Below are 14831 nucleotides of genomic sequence, written 5' to 3'. Positions count from 1 at the left end.
AGGGTGGACTGCATCCCTTCATCCAGGTCACTGACAAAGATGTTGAACAAGAGCAGGCTCTTCCCAGTGGGGAGAATCACTAGCTACAGACCTCAAACTCGACTCTGTGCTGTTGATCACGATACTCTAAGATACTCATGAGAGACACAGATTGTCATCCTTTTTCCAATGATGTAAGATTTTGATGGACATTATTTTATTAAAATATTACAAACAGTAACTTCTCACTTTAAAGGGTTTAGGATGGAGATGAAATGACATGCAGTGATGTTAGTAATCTTGCATCATGTGATATACAAGAGAATACATTGTAATTTGCAAACTAATTGGAAACATGCATGTAAAGGTTCTGGTGTACAGGAACACAAGTTATTTGTGCAAGGAGTTCAATGGGGCGAATAATATCTGATTTTTGTGGACAGCTAGATGCTAGTGTAACCAGAAGCTTATTAAGTCTGTTTGAAGATGGAGGAGCTGAGGAAGAAAAGAAAGGAATAATGTCTTCTGGGAAACAAGAAATCTATTTTCTATGGGTAGAGAAAGAATACATAAAAACTTACTGGCCTTAGAAAGTCAGTGCAGGAGAATAATTTTCTGCATTTATACTGTAATGCAAAGTAAATTCTGCTATTCCAGTAAAGTAATGTAACTACAGCTTTTATATGAACACATCTTAGTATCAAAATGACACAGTTTCCTCAGATTCTCCCACAACCTCCTTGCTCTGTACTTGCTTCCCTTCTTCACGGAATGTATATCTTTTCCCACTGCACACTGAAGTAATGGAGCAAATCATCTTGGCGGAGATTGCACGGCATGTGCGTGGTGTCCAGGGGATCAGGCCCAGCCAGCACGGGTTCATGAAAGGCAGGTCGTGCTTGACCCACCTCATCTCCTTCTATGACTGGGTGACCAGACTGATAGATGAGGGAAGGGCTGTTGATGTAGTCTACCAAGACTTCAGCAAAGCCTTTGACATGGTCTCTCACAGGCTTCTTCTGGGGAAACTGGCTGCCCGTGGTCTGGACAGGTACACACTCCTTTGGGTAAGAAACTGGCTGGAGGGCCGTGCTCAACGGGTGGTGGTTAATGGAGCAAAGTCCAGCTGGCGACCTGTTTCAAGTGGTGTCCCCCAGAGGTCAGTACTGGGGCCTATCTTGTTTAATATCTTTATTGATGACCTAGACGAAGGGATTGAGTGTACCCTCAGTAAGTTTGCAAATGACACCAAGCTGGGAGGTGGTGTGGATCTGCCTGAGGGTAGGGAGGCCCTTCAGAGGGACTTAGATAAGCTGGATCGCTGGGCTGAAGTGAATGGAATGAGGTTCAACAAGGCCAAGTGCCGGGTCCTGCACTTTGGCTGCAACAACCCCATGCAGTGCTATAGGCTTGGGGATGAGTGTCTGGATGATTGTGAAGAGGAAAGGGACCTGGTGGTGTTGGTTGATGTTCGGCTGAACATGAGCTGACAGTGTGCCCAGGTGGCCAAAAGGGCCAGCGCCATCCTGGCCTGCATTAGAAATAGTGTGGCCAGCAGGAGCAGGGAGGTGATCATCCCCCTGTACTCAGCACTGGTGAGGCTGCACCTCGAGTACTGTGTTCAGTTTTGGGCCCCTCACTACAAAAAAGACATTGAGGCCCTGGAGCGTGCCCAGAGAAGGGCAACGAAACTGGTGAGGGGTCTGGAGTGCAAGTCTTATGAGGAGCGGCTGAGGGAGCTGGGATTGTTTAGTTTGGAGAAGAGGAGGCTCAGGGGAGACCTCATTGCACTCTACAACTTCCTGAAGGGAGGTTGTGGTGAAGAGGGGTTTGGCCTCTTCTCCCAGGCAACAAACAGGACCCAGGGAAATGGCTGCAAGTTGTACCAGAAGAGGTTTAGGTTAGACTTAAGGAAGAACTTCTTCTCTCAGAGAGTGGTCAGGCACTGGAATGGCCTGCCAAGGGAGGTGGTGAAGTTGCCATCTCTGGCAGTGTTCAAGAGGCGTCTGGACGAGGAGCTGCGAGATCTGGTTTAGTAGCTTGTGGTAGCAGTGGCAGTGTGAAGACGGTTGGACTAGATGATCTTATAGGTCATTTCCAACCTTGTGATTCTATGATTCTATGATTCTATGATAAATACATTATATAGCTAAATCTGCAAAGTATGGTTTTGTTCAGTTTTATGGTCTAGTGGCAGTGCAGAACAAACAGACATAAGAGTCCTCTTGTGTATCTGGGAACTCATCTCAGCCCCCTGAAGTTTACCCACAGAGTGACAGCCTGAGTGCGTCTTTCACAGAACCACAGAATGGCTGATGGAAATTCTGGAGTTCATCTAGTCCAATGCCCCACTGAAGCAGGGACACACAGTCCATGGTACCGTGATAGATGACACAGTACCACAAGCACAAAATCCAGAACCTTGTCCAGGTGGATTTTTAAGATCTCCAAGGAGGTTGCCCACTCTGGGCAACCCTTGCTGGTGCTCCATCACCTGCACAGTAAAGAAGTGCCCTCTGATGTTCCAACAGAACCACTTGTGTTCCAGTTTGTGCTTTGCACTGGATATCACTGACAGGAGCCTGGATCCATCTTCTTTGCATCCTGCCTTTAGTTATAATACAAATTGATGAGGTCCCCCCTAAGCCTTCTTTTCTGAAGCCTGAAAAGGAGCAGCCTCTCAGCCGCTTCTCACAGGAGACATGCCCCAGTTCCTTCATCATTCAGTTGGATCTTAGTTGGGACTGTTACTAATAGGTTCATGACCCTCTTCTACCAGTAGTACAATCACTAACATGCAGATTAGCAACGACATATTTCCTTCCTAATTTAACAGTCCCATCTAAGTAAGTACTTTGGGGCTTAAAATAGGAAGTACAGAATGCAGTTACAGGCAGTTGCTTTCCCTGAAAGGGTGTGGTCTGCTTCTTTGAAATTGGCATTTCAATGTACAGCAGGTATATAAAAAGTATAGTACTTATTTTAAAGACTTAATATCAGGATAATCTTGTACTCATTTATAGATTCCTTTGTAGGGAAGTGGCTGGTTGCTGCATCAGACGATTCTCATACTGCTGGAGAAGCTGAACAGTGAGGGTCATCCATCAGGTTTTATCATCTGCCTCACAGACAGCTCTGGATGCAGGTAAGGGAACTGCTTCTTTCTGGGGAAAGCAAAATAGCAGTCCTCTCTCATGGAAAGTCTTGAGAGCCCTTAAGGGAAAGCTTTGCAATGATTATGCAAGGGCTCATACAGCTGTTTCTGGTGTCAAGAAGCGGCATTCAGCAATCTGAAAGTCAACAGGAATTTAAAAGGAGACCTCTCCATGTTCCCCCGCAGTAGAAAAGAGCTAGAGAGTGCATGTTCCCTGAGTACAGGGGTCTCAGCTCTGTAAGCTTATTATACTTTTGAGAGAGCAATGAGAAATGGCCAGAAGACCTAGTATTCTAGTACCAAAGACTTTGGGCCATAGTCTTTGAACTTCTCAATAAACTCTAGATCTTGACAGCCCCCAAAAGAAGAGAAATAATTTATCTGAAATTGTTGCTAAAATTTGCAACTTGTCTGGGGAGTAGCTGGAGCAGTTGCATGCTGAAGAGAAACCTGAAAGCAAATGAGTACAGCAGTTCAATCACAAACTAAGGAAGTATGTGGTGTGGAATAAGTCTTTATGGAAAGCAAGAAAAGGAATTAACATGCGGATTCATTAAAAAGAATATAAACATGAAGAACTTAAGAATGAAAGAATTTGCAGGTTGACACTATTCACGGAATAGGCATTTTTCTACTTATTAGTTTTAGCTGAAAGAATTCCTGTGCTTCCTTAGATAAACACATTTTTACTTCTTCATTCTTTGCTCATGTTGCAGGTTCACACAACAAGAAAACAGGGCTATTACCTGTCAGTAAAGGCTTTGTAGACATTCTGTCTGAATTTTTACAAAGTAAATACGCGGAAGGAGGTCTTTCTGAATGTCACTCCATAACAGTGCAACGCCCTAAGTTCCCTAATTCAGTTTTACTTCTCTTTACATGAAATGAAAACCAGAAGCTCCACAATAAGACAAAAAGAAAAGCTGGCAATGAAAACATTTGTTTTTAATAAAAACATATTTTCAAAGGACAGTATGAAGATGAAAGGGTTTTGCATCTTTTTGCTAAATCTGACATCAGTCTTCAGTGACCAAGCCATTAATGGTGAGTTTCAGATTTATAATTTCTTTTATTTGATTCTTGCCTTTTTTCTATTCTTTTTTGAACCTGTCCCCTCTCATCAGTTACTCTTCCCCATTTTCTACTTTCTTTTGCTACCATCCTCTCCGCTGTAGGACAACAAGCATTCTGACCAAAGCAGTCAGTTTGAGTCGGGCACAGGTGCAGACAGATAGGTGAGAGTGTGGAGGTTGGCTCCAAAGAAGTCCAATAGAACAACACAAAAAGATCAAATAATTACCTCATCCCTGCTGACACAGTGATATTTACTATGCCCAGAAAACTGTCTCTGCTTGGAATTGATACTTTGGCCAGAAACACGTCTTGCAGGCTCAAAGGTCTCACTTCACTATTGTTGTACCCAGGCTTGACTCTTATGCTGTGGAGATGTGTGGAATGAACACAACTTCAAACATATTTGCACCAAGGGTCATTATTTGGTTCCATCAGATGAGTGTTGTCACTGGTGCCTTTCCCATTCTGACGGCAGAATCATTGTACTTCCCGCTAGCTCTCACTATTTCCATTTGTAAGCAGTGCATCTTTATTTTGGCTGGCATGCTGTTTCAGAAAGCGTTCCGATGAAGAGCTTGAGATGCCACAATGACTACAACTCTCTTGTGACGTGCACATGGAAGGAACATTCAGAGGCTCATGCTCTCCTTGGTTTGACTCTGTACCAAAGGAATATTATTAAAAAGTAAGTACCTGAAATGGACCGTGCAGGAAAAACATCCAAAGAGTATTTGGCCACAACTTGGAATCTCTGGGCCCGCAATGAGGTTTTCAGAAAATACCAGCTGTTATTGGGTTACACTCAAAGTCGTGCTTGCTACTGATGCCTCTCCTAAAAAGGGGAGGACTTCTAATCATGTGCCAGGGGAGTTAATTTTATCATATTTTCAATTATTTTCCATAAGTTTGCAGCAGAATCCTGGATAGGAAATACGAAGGGGCACGCAGATGGCTGTCCACGAGGTAGAGAAGATACATTGAGAAGAGGAGTGGGCTCAAGGGTGATTCATAAACCTATCAGGGGGAGATGTTTCCCCAGTTATTTTGCCTGTTTAGGATCATCACTGAGAGTATAGTTTTGATCAGTTCTGAAGACCCTGAATAGGCTATGCTTGTGAAAGTGTGAGCATGGGTAAGTTCATCTGTGCTATCAATCTTCCTCCCAAAGATACCGGTCTGTTGATGAGAGTATCTCTGTGCTGCATCTGTTTCCTTATGAAAAGGGAACAGAATCAGCAGACTTCATCAGTTGTGAGGATAAGAAGGGCCAAATAGGGAGGAACAGGCAAGGAAGAGAGGAAGATAAAGATGGAAAGCTGAGAAGAAAATGTATTAGCATCTTAGGATACAGAAAGGAAAGGGAGAAGAGGGAACGCTTGATTTTATTGTAGGTAAGAGAGAATTGATATACCTAAAAGCAGATGAAATGAGCTGAAGGTCTTTGGAAAAGAACCTTGAAGCCAGATATTATGGAAAAAAAAAAGAGAAGGAAAGAAAAGATGAAAGAAATTTACTCTGATGTTGTGAGTCTGCACTGGAACACTGTTTTATGATGGAGTGTTTTCAGTGGCTGATACAGGAATCGTGACCGGTCAGTCTCATCCTTTCTTCATCCCTGGTTTCCTTACTAGTACCCAACTTTGGCTGTTATCAGTACTGCTGAATAATGCCTGCTGACATATGGTTGGCTCGGAGACCTCATCCTGTCCTGAAGGACAGTAGCTGAGCTCAGATATCCATGGCTTTATCTGTACGGGAACAATGGGCATGAATTCATAGGCTCATGCAGAAGTCCGGAGGGTACAAAAAGGAGTACTGCATCTCTTCAGCAACTCAGACTTCTGCAAGCACACAAAGCTTGTCCACTTCTGACTACATAATATATTGTTTTTAATCTTGATGATGCTTTTTGGCCAGGAGAAAGGCCATCTAAAGTGATGCCTAGCATTCTGGAGGAAGTTAATGAATACATACGGTCTCTAGACAGAACAGAACTGCTAAGGCTATAGAAGTACATTTTGGCTGAATTAAAAAAATGCTTAAGTGTCTTTCTGGGACTGCCAAGGGAATTCCTTCAAGAAGCTAAGGATCATCAGAAACATCCTTGCCTTTCACTCAAAGTAAACTATGCATTTCTCTGATACTATTTTTCATCAAACTATTTCTCACATAGAATTCTGAGATCATCAAGGGTTAGATTGAAAACTAACAAAACTAGACTGATATGAAAACAGAACATTATGTTGCATACTTTGAAATGAAAATCCATCTATCTATCTTTGATAAAAGATTAATAGTGATAAAAATGCTAGTAATAGTAACAGATGCAGTATGGGAATATCAGTGATAATGAGGATAGAACTTCCCACATGAATTAGATAATCATTATGGGGTGGAACTATTTTCTGACATTTATTTTTGCATGAACTATATAGGACCAGGTCAGACATTATAGATTACTTTTTCTATTCACACAGTGTCAGTGAGGAGATGCACTGCCAAAAGGAGCTGGAAGATTTACGTGAGGCTTCAGATTCCTACAGCCATTGGATTTGCTCGAAAACAGTAGAATACTTTGGAATCGGGGTGGATGACTATTACAGCTTCAAATCCATGCAGAATCTTGAAGCACAACTAGAAGTTCATCTTTTCCAAAATGGTAAGGAATAAATTCCAAGGCAAATTTTCAAATGCTTTTGGGGGATCTTTGAGAACCTTCTGATGTTCAGTTAGGCGATGAATTGCAATGATATTGCAAAAACTGACAAACAGTTCTACCTAGAGATTGAAAAGGGCGAGTTGGAGGTGGACGTTGGAGGGGCACTCAACAAGCAGCTGCCTACTATAGGATTTGATAAGATATTGTGGAAATGAGGAAGCTTAACTACATGTTTTGTTCCCCTCTTCATGTGCCTGTCCTCCATATTGCATCTCATGTGTTGTACCTTCATCTTGCAGTTCAGCCCCTTCCACCTCAGAACCTCTCAGTCAGAGAAAGTTCAGGAGACTTCTTGCTGACCTGGACAGCACCTGATGGAAGCCAAGGCCTGGGCAGTGCATTGGAGTACGAAGTTGCTTACAAGCGGGAGTGGGAGTCCTGGGAGGTAAGAGCAGGAACAGCTGGGCTGACCTGGCCCTGGCCGCAGCCTTTTGGCTGGTTGAGGGCTTCTGGTAAATGCTATGCAAATGGGCAGCCTTTCTGTTCTCTGGTACTATGAAGAGTTGCAATAAATGCTGATTTAGGCCAGGTGGAAGAGGCTTTGTTTCTGTCTGCAAGTGACTTTTCTGGTGAAATACCACTTGTCCTGACTTGAATGCTAACATCAATTCTTCGCTGTGAAAAAGCAATGCAATTTTTTGAGTTGGAATTTATTTAGCCCTGCGTCCCTCCAACATGAATTTAAAGCACGTTAGAAGAGCAGCCTGTGGGCTCATGTGAGAGAAAGGCAAAACACCTTTGAAAATGTTTCATGTGCAGGGGACAGCTTGGAGATGCATCTGTACTCCTTCCCTGTCTTCCCTCCACCCCTCACCACTGTTTCCCATTCTCCTTCCTTTCCCCTGCTGACAGAAGGCTGCTTCACGCCTGCTCTCCAACACCACTCGTTGCCACCTCAGCCACCTCATCCCAGGGAGCAGATACACTGCCCGTGTGCGAGCCAGACCGGAGCAGGGCAGAGGTTTCTCTGGGCAATACAGCGAGTGGAGCACAGATGTGTCCTGGGAGACCCCCGAAGGTAAAGGGGGATGGAGCAGGGCTGTGCAAGGGTGGGAGGTCAGGCTGAGAAGCCAGGGCAAGGCAGTGATCCTTGTGGGTCCTTTCCAAAGGCAAAAGTTGCAGGGGAAGCCCCTTCTAGTCATGGCTTTCTCTCAGAGAGCCTCAACACTTGTTTCACTGGGATACTCCTAGCAATAATGAAATGGCTCTGGGCTGTGCTCCCCTGAAGAAGGTCTGGAGCCCTCCATGGCACCTGATTGTGACTTGGGATGTGGCTCATGAAGAAGTCCGCTTATCGTCTTCCATTGTGGTGTTGGTCTTGCTTACACTTGGAAGGCTAGGTATGTCCTGAAGGGCATGGAGAAGTTCGAAAAGCAAGCAAGATCAGGTGCCTATCTTGCCCCTTTCAGTGTACTTTGTGTTTCCACCCCATTGTATGGTACCTGTTCATGCAAGACAAAGGCTTTCACTGGACTTTTCCTGCCTCTCAGCATGCTGTCATCTTCTCTGTAGGTGGCATTCATCCCAGGAACCTTCGTTGCCTCTTCAACGGTGCAAATCTGAAGTGCAGCTGGGAAGTGAAGAAAGCGATTGCCAGCTCTGTCATCTTTGCCTTGTTCTTCAGGACCACTCCAGCATCAGCGTACGTGATCTGCCAGTGGCAGCACACTTACCTCTGCCCATCCTGTTGGGCAGCTGCTCTGTGCCATTCCTGCTGATCTCAGCACCACCTCCTTTTCTCCCCTCAGGGAAGAGGAGTGCTCTCCTGTGTACGAGAAGGCTTTGCCCCATGTGCCATATGTGGTGCAGAGCTGTGGGATCCCTGTTAGCAATATCAGCAGTTGGAGCCAGTATCAAGTGTCTGTGCGGACCAAGACGGAGGAGAAACTGATAGAAGCCTACAAGAACAGTGAGTTCCTGTGTGGAGTCTTGCCTCTCCTGGGAGTTTTTTGGGAGGGTGGCTGCATGGGCAAGATATGATGAGGCAGTCAGTGGGAGTGAGGAAAGGTGTTTGGGAGGAAGAAGAGATTTGACTTGGTAAGGGAAGCATATGGTTGATGTGGTGGGTCGGATCCACTGGAGCTCCCTGGGGTTTGTGAAGTTGTCCCTGGAGCACAGCATGAGGTAGGGCTGATCTGCTGCGTGAGGTGTGACAGTGGATTGTCTCTGCCTGTATGCACCTAGAGGTACTGGTGATGTTTTCACAGACTGGAGCCAGGGAGAGTTCCGCAAAGGTAGAAGAGATCACTTTGTAAGTGAAAATCTTAGGAAAGGTGGTGGATGATACCAGAAGATGTTGAATGGGTGTGCTGGGTCTGTTTGTTGATATGTACTCTGGGATATTCTCTGTGTCCTAGTTAAGGTGCTGCCACCTGCAAATGTGTCAGTGGAACTGATGAAAAACCAAGAGTATGAACTGAGGTGGAAAAAACACACTTTACGGTATGGTTTCATAAGACAGCAGTATGAAGTCCAGTTCTGGAAGCACAACCAATATGAAAAGGTGAGTGATAAGAAGTGCTGGATTTCTCTTTGCTTTGTGACTGGGGATATCAGTTCCTCTGACCTCTTTCATTTGTGCTTCTTTCCTCTCCCCAGACTGTGCAGACAATAAATATTACCAATGATGAACCTCCCTTCATCTTCACTGATCAGATGTTGTCACCGTCTACAAAATACAGGGGAAGAATGCGTGCAATGGTGAATAAACAGGATTATCAGGGATACTGGAGTGAATGGAGTGAGGAGTTCACCTGGGAAACTGCGAATGGTACTTTTCACCCAGGCAATTTTTGTCAGGTTTTGTGTACGGTGTACGGTGGATGAAATGCCTGTAGAGAAACACATACGTTCTTGTGATGGATGTTGCAGGTAGATCCAGACACGTAGCTGTGGTGGGGCTGCTTAACACGGTCACTGTTCTGTGTGCACCCTTTCAGTGCAGCAGGAACGCTAACAAAGGCAGTGAGCAGGATCGAGCTTGTAAGCATCTTTCCTGCTTGCCTTCCCCAGGCTAATACAGGTAGCTGTGAAGGTTTCCACGTGGAGAATCAAGAAAAGATCCTAGCCAAAGACCACTACTGTTTCCTGATCCCATTATTATATTCTGCTTTAAGGAACTGAGGAGCTTGAGAATGCAGGATGACAGGACAAAAATCAGCCTTTTCATTTTACAGAGAGTCTGTGGCTTTGAGCAAAAGACACACTGGATTGTACTGGAGATGCAGACCATATCATGTTTATGCAGTTTCTGGAGTTAGAAGCAGAATGCCTGTGATTACTATGGTCATGTGCCCAAAGATATGTGACATTCATATTCTAGAATTCTAGAATTTGTCCCTGGGAAGCTTGAAGTAGCAAAATGTTTACCTCGATGTTCATCTACATCCATCAGCAGAGGCAGCTCAGGAGAATCTCTGAGATTCCCATCTCTCCAGGACTGTACAAAGTCAGGCAACCTAAGGCCTCTGTAGTCCTCTAACGTTCATGGTGAATTCCGCTACCTAACCTGGCTTTTATTGGGATAAATTATTTTCTCCAGTGTCAGTGAAGACTAGAAAAAGAATCAGTGAGGGAAAAGATGACTTCCTTTGGTCATCAATAAGGTATTCAGGACACATTTGTTCTCTTCTCTTCTACCTTCCAGATATACTTTCGTGAAGAATGACCTGTATGCAACAGCTGTTATGGAAGGGGGGCCTCAAATGTTGACTTCCCATTTCTTTTTTCTCTCTTTCAGTTCTTTCACCAGTGGTTCTCCCATTGATGCTCCCAGTTCTCATCATCACTTTGCTCGTTGTTGCTTACTGCAGCTCTAAGTATTTACTCAGGTAAGTTTGTGCCGTGAGGATGCGATTCAGCTGTGTGTTGGCCACATTGGCCATGGGAGTGGAATAAAGGGTGAGGCACTGCTTGTCTGCTATGAGAGTGGTCTATGCAAAGAGAAGCTTTGGTGTGCAGTGTCAGCCTTGTGTGTGGCTGCACACCAGTGCGAGTTTGCTGCTGGCCTCCCAGGCCACGCTGGGGCCACGCAGAGCAGCATGGTGCATGAGGTGGAGTCTCTTCTTCTCGCCACACTGAGACACGAACCTTGAAAACTGTGTGTTGCTGCAGGCAAAAGAAGCTGTGGGAGGAAAAGATTCCAAACCCCAGCAAGAGTCTGCTGATCCAGAGCTACTTGAAGGTAAGAGGCATCTGTATCTTTGAAGGCTCATTCTTTCTTTCTTCTTCCTGAATCCCAATAATGCCAAGAGCTCCTCTTTGTCACCTAATCTGCAAGGAACGTGCGCTTCAATTAGTCTGTTCCTTGTTGCCCAGTCCATATGCAACAGAAGTGAGATTGTGCATTTATACCTGGAGACTTATTTGTGTTGCGCTTGTCAGCATGACAGTGATGGAAAATCAAGCTAGGAAAATTTCAGTATTTTATCTCCTTTGCCAGAAGATAAAATGTTTCTGTTTCTACTAAGGCCTTCTGTTAAGTTTTTTTCATGATCTTTCAGTAAAATCTGTCTTTTCCTTCCCCCCTCATTCAAAGAAACAGCTTAGTATTCTTGTTTTTAATCCTTTACCTGTTTCTCTATCCCTAAGAGCTATAATTTCATGGTTTTGAATTTGCATGAAGCCATCGCTCTGTTTATTGTAGTGAGATCCTGCAGCCTTTATAAGATCTTTCAGTGAACAGCTCCATGCACTCGAGCTATACAGTGTTATGCAAGGTCAGTAGAAAGGCAATTTGGCTTTGAAGCAAGATTCTTCTGGAGAAGTGAAAGCACTTAGAAGTCATCTTACTGAAAGTTGTATCCAACTTTTCTAGAGTGCATTGCCAGATACTTTCGCCTCTGCTACCTATTTTCATTCTCCATGATTCTGCTGCTGATAAGACACTTATCTTTCCTCATGTCTGCTTTCTATTTTTTTTTTTTCCAGAAAGTTCCTCTAGGAAGCAGGCATGCAAGCAGCCAGCTGGACCTCAGCAAATGCAGCCTTGCGGAGAACATGGATCAGCCTAGCTTTCTTCAAGTTGTGGACAGGTGAATGAAGAGCACATTGCAGTCACACTGTGAATGACATGCTCATAGAGCTCCCTAACTCATGGGAAGCCATAGTCAAACGTTCTGTCACCAAAAACCCCATGGCAGTAACTTTTGAGCTTGGGATACAATTCTGTGCTATTTGGTGTAACTTGCTCACCTATACCGATCATTCTAACCTTAGCTATATGCATAGCTACTTCAGTTTTCTACTAAGCTTGTGTTTCTGCTTTGTGTTTACCATAAATACATATCTCATGAGCAATTTTTAACTGTCCCTCCTTCAGGCAGACAAAGATTTTGGCAGAGTCCCCTGAAGTGCAGACTGAAAGGACAGAGGTTTCTTCCCCTGCATTGGACCTACAGAACCCATACCATGCTTTAAATGTGCCAGAGCATGCTCCAGTTGTCTGCCCAAGTCAGATTCCTGGCTATTCATATTCTGTTTCAAGGACAAACTGTGCTGATGCAAGTATAACTTCCCAGAAAGCAATCACTTGCTTTGCTTTCAATGGCCCATACTTGTACAGCCCAGTGATGTCTTCTCAGCCTGAAGTGCAACAGACCCTGGACGTGACTTTGAATCCAATGGGAAAACAGGAGAAAGCAGTGTCCCTGCAGTACGTGACCCTTCCAGACAAAGCTAATCCCCAGGCTGCACAGAGGCAAGAGCAGCCAGGAGCAAGTCCTCTGCAGCCCTTCCTGCTCCCAGAGCAGAAGGAAGTGATGCAATACCTCAACAAGAAGGAAGTTTCACCACTTCCCACCACCTGTGGGAAAAGCACAGACGTGAGAACAGAAGAGCAGAAGCCTCCAGAAGCTCCTGGCTGTCCGGCGTTCCTTCAGCAGTGCCCCTTGGAGTACATCACCACAGACAGCCTGTTGCTGCCATCAGCCACCAGCACCACACACCTGCCACTTGCCACTGCTGAGGGGAAACCCTGTGATACACAGGAGCCCCAGCCCTCCAGAGACTGCTCTTGCCATGAGGTTTCTACTGGGAAAATTGGTGTCATGCTCCCCCCTTCAGGCCAAGTGTCAGCCTCTCCTGAAATGCACCTGGATGCATTTGGTGACTACCTTGATGTCCGTTCAGGTCACCATGGACCTTTGGAACTCTCAAAGATTTCTTTGCCCTTTCAGCAGAAGGGAAGCACTCTCCCTAAAGAGCAGCCGTTGTCTGAGGGTAATCTGGTGGTGTTAAATCCTGACAGCACTGAACCAGTTTTTCTTTGCCAGGTCGGTGACTATTGCTTCCACAGCCTGAAATCCGGTGAGAAGTTGTGTATGAGTCAGGAATACCCCCAAATCAAGAAACCTTCTGGAGGCAGGACAGTACCTGGGAAACCTGTACCAGATAATGAATCCGTCACTGGCAAGGAAGGGGATGTATCAAAAATGCAGGCTATTCAGCTTTTCAAAAGCCTGAAATCAGACGATTACTTCTCCTGGCAGCAATCTTTGAGGATCACAGAAATCTGCTAAAGGAGCAAATATCAATGAATAGCTAGGCTAAGAGTAGCTGAAAGAGGTGGCAGCTATCTGATATAAACAAACTCAGCAAATAAAGAGAAATTCCTTTTTCTGTCTTCCAGTGCAAGATGTTGAAAGCCAATGGCCAATCAATAGCTTGATCTCATCCTCAATTTTCTTTGCAATTTTGTCATGAAAGACCATCCAAATATCATCACTATGAGATAGCTCTTGTTTTATTAGATTCTTGGATAATCTACAAAGTACACTTTAGCCTTCTTATAGTCCTGCACTGGTTGCAGCCATTTTACCATAGCCGCAGACTGCAAGGAGCAAAACCTGTTGGAAGAAATGCTGGCTTGAATTTGTGAAATGATATCAGGTTGAAAGCCGATTGGAGATATAAGACTGTTTATCTTTGTTATATAAGATTGTTTCAAGTAATTTTATTATCTTTTGTGTGTGTGTGAAATAGATCAAAGACTCATCAAGGACCTTTAATTATTTCTACCTTTTCACTACTAGCATCAATTAGGTATCATCTCAGATGAAAAACCACCAGACAGTTATAGAAGCATAAATTGAAAATGAGAAAAAATGGCCAAAACTTTTTTAATTAAAGATGCATTGTATCATGGTGTATTCTAAGGATAAGAAGAAAACATTACTGAGATACATGAAATAGGCTCTAGAGAACCATAGGGAAGATATATTACTAGAGGAAAACCCAAGGACTCATTCAGTACTGTGAGAGGAAGGGAAAAGGACAATAAGAGAGAATGACGAGAGAAAAGCTGTGAAGGTGCAGAAGCCTGTGTCTTTTCTATTTCTCACTGTTTGATTTTCTTTTAAGTTCATTGGCTGTTTAAGCACAATATAACGCATCTTAACCATGTGATGTGTTCTTTTCTTTTTTTGTTCTTCCTAAGCTGTATTGAAAAAAGAACCATTTTTTTTACTTATTCTGCTTCTGTAAATAAAGTGTTGCAAGATAAATGCACAGAACTACCACTCTGTGATTAGTGAAAGGGCTTGGTTTTAGATCTGAAGATGGGCTTGCCATTCCAAATATATATATAATTTTAACTAATAAAATATATTATTTCTTCTTACAAATCTCTTCTTCCATGCCTTAAGAATGTTGTATTTACAACAACATTATGATTAGTTCTTTTGAACAGACCTTAAAAGATTCTGTAAGTTCAGAACTGTCACCCATAAGTTGACCTTGCCATATTATTTGACAGACCTAATGAGAAGGAGTTCTGTGTTTGTGCCTGCTGATTCCTCCTGCTGGTTTAATGGGACAGTGCTGATTCAGAAATTGCAGAGAAATGCATTATTTTCCCCCCATTTAATTGCTTACTAATTTAAATCTGAAAGGAGGCCAAATTCAATT

At 43.9% G+C, this 14831-nt stretch overlaps 1 protein-coding gene across 2 annotated transcripts; it reads left to right on the top strand.

Moving 5' to 3' along the window:
* Window positions 1–2864: 2864 nt before the first annotated feature.
* On the top strand, window positions 2865–14496 carry LOC116233302 (cytokine receptor common subunit beta-like). Of its 2 annotated transcripts, none has more exons than XM_090142790.1 (15): window positions 2865–2936; window positions 3015–3124; window positions 3850–4177; window positions 4763–4892; window positions 6685–6866; window positions 7166–7311; window positions 7782–7944; window positions 8439–8568; window positions 8675–8835; window positions 9284–9429; window positions 9525–9696; window positions 10666–10756; window positions 11040–11109; window positions 11856–11959; window positions 12247–14496. In XM_090142790.1, exons 3-15 carry the CDS (start codon window positions 4018–4020, stop codon window positions 13442–13444), a joined length of 2853 nt encoding a protein of 950 aa, XP_089998916.1. In that variant the 5' UTR covers window positions 2865–2936; window positions 3015–3124; window positions 3850–4017; the 3' UTR covers window positions 13445–14496. The 2 variants fall into 2 exon arrangements, with proteins under 2 accessions (XP_089998916.1, XP_089998907.1); XM_090142781.1 differs by having other exon boundaries at window positions 7779–7944.
* Window positions 14497–14831: the final 335 nt, after the last annotated feature.

The sequence above is a fragment of the Phasianus colchicus genome, chromosome 1, assembly GCF_987193195.1.
Source record: "Phasianus colchicus chromosome 1, bPhaCol1.hap1.1, whole genome shotgun sequence".
Classification (NCBI taxonomy): domain Eukaryota; kingdom Metazoa; phylum Chordata; class Aves; order Galliformes; family Phasianidae; genus Phasianus; species Phasianus colchicus.
Note: the sequence above shows the minus strand (reverse complement) of the source record. Positions and strands in the feature narration are given on the sequence as shown.

Bases quoted from the DNA above. Each gene is read 5' to 3' on its own strand.
- LOC116233302 (XM_090142781.1), top strand. From the start codon at position 4,018: ATGAAAACCAGAAGCTCCACAATAAGACAAAAAGAAAAGCTGGCAATG. The intron at 8,569-8,674 runs GTACGTGATCTG...TTCTCCCCTCAG, and splicing joins AGGACCACTCCAGCATCAGC to GGAAGAGGAGTGCTCTCCTG. The intron at 9,430-9,524 runs GTGAGTGATAAG...TCCTCTCCCCAG, and splicing joins AGCACAACCAATATGAAAAG to ACTGTGCAGACAATAAATAT.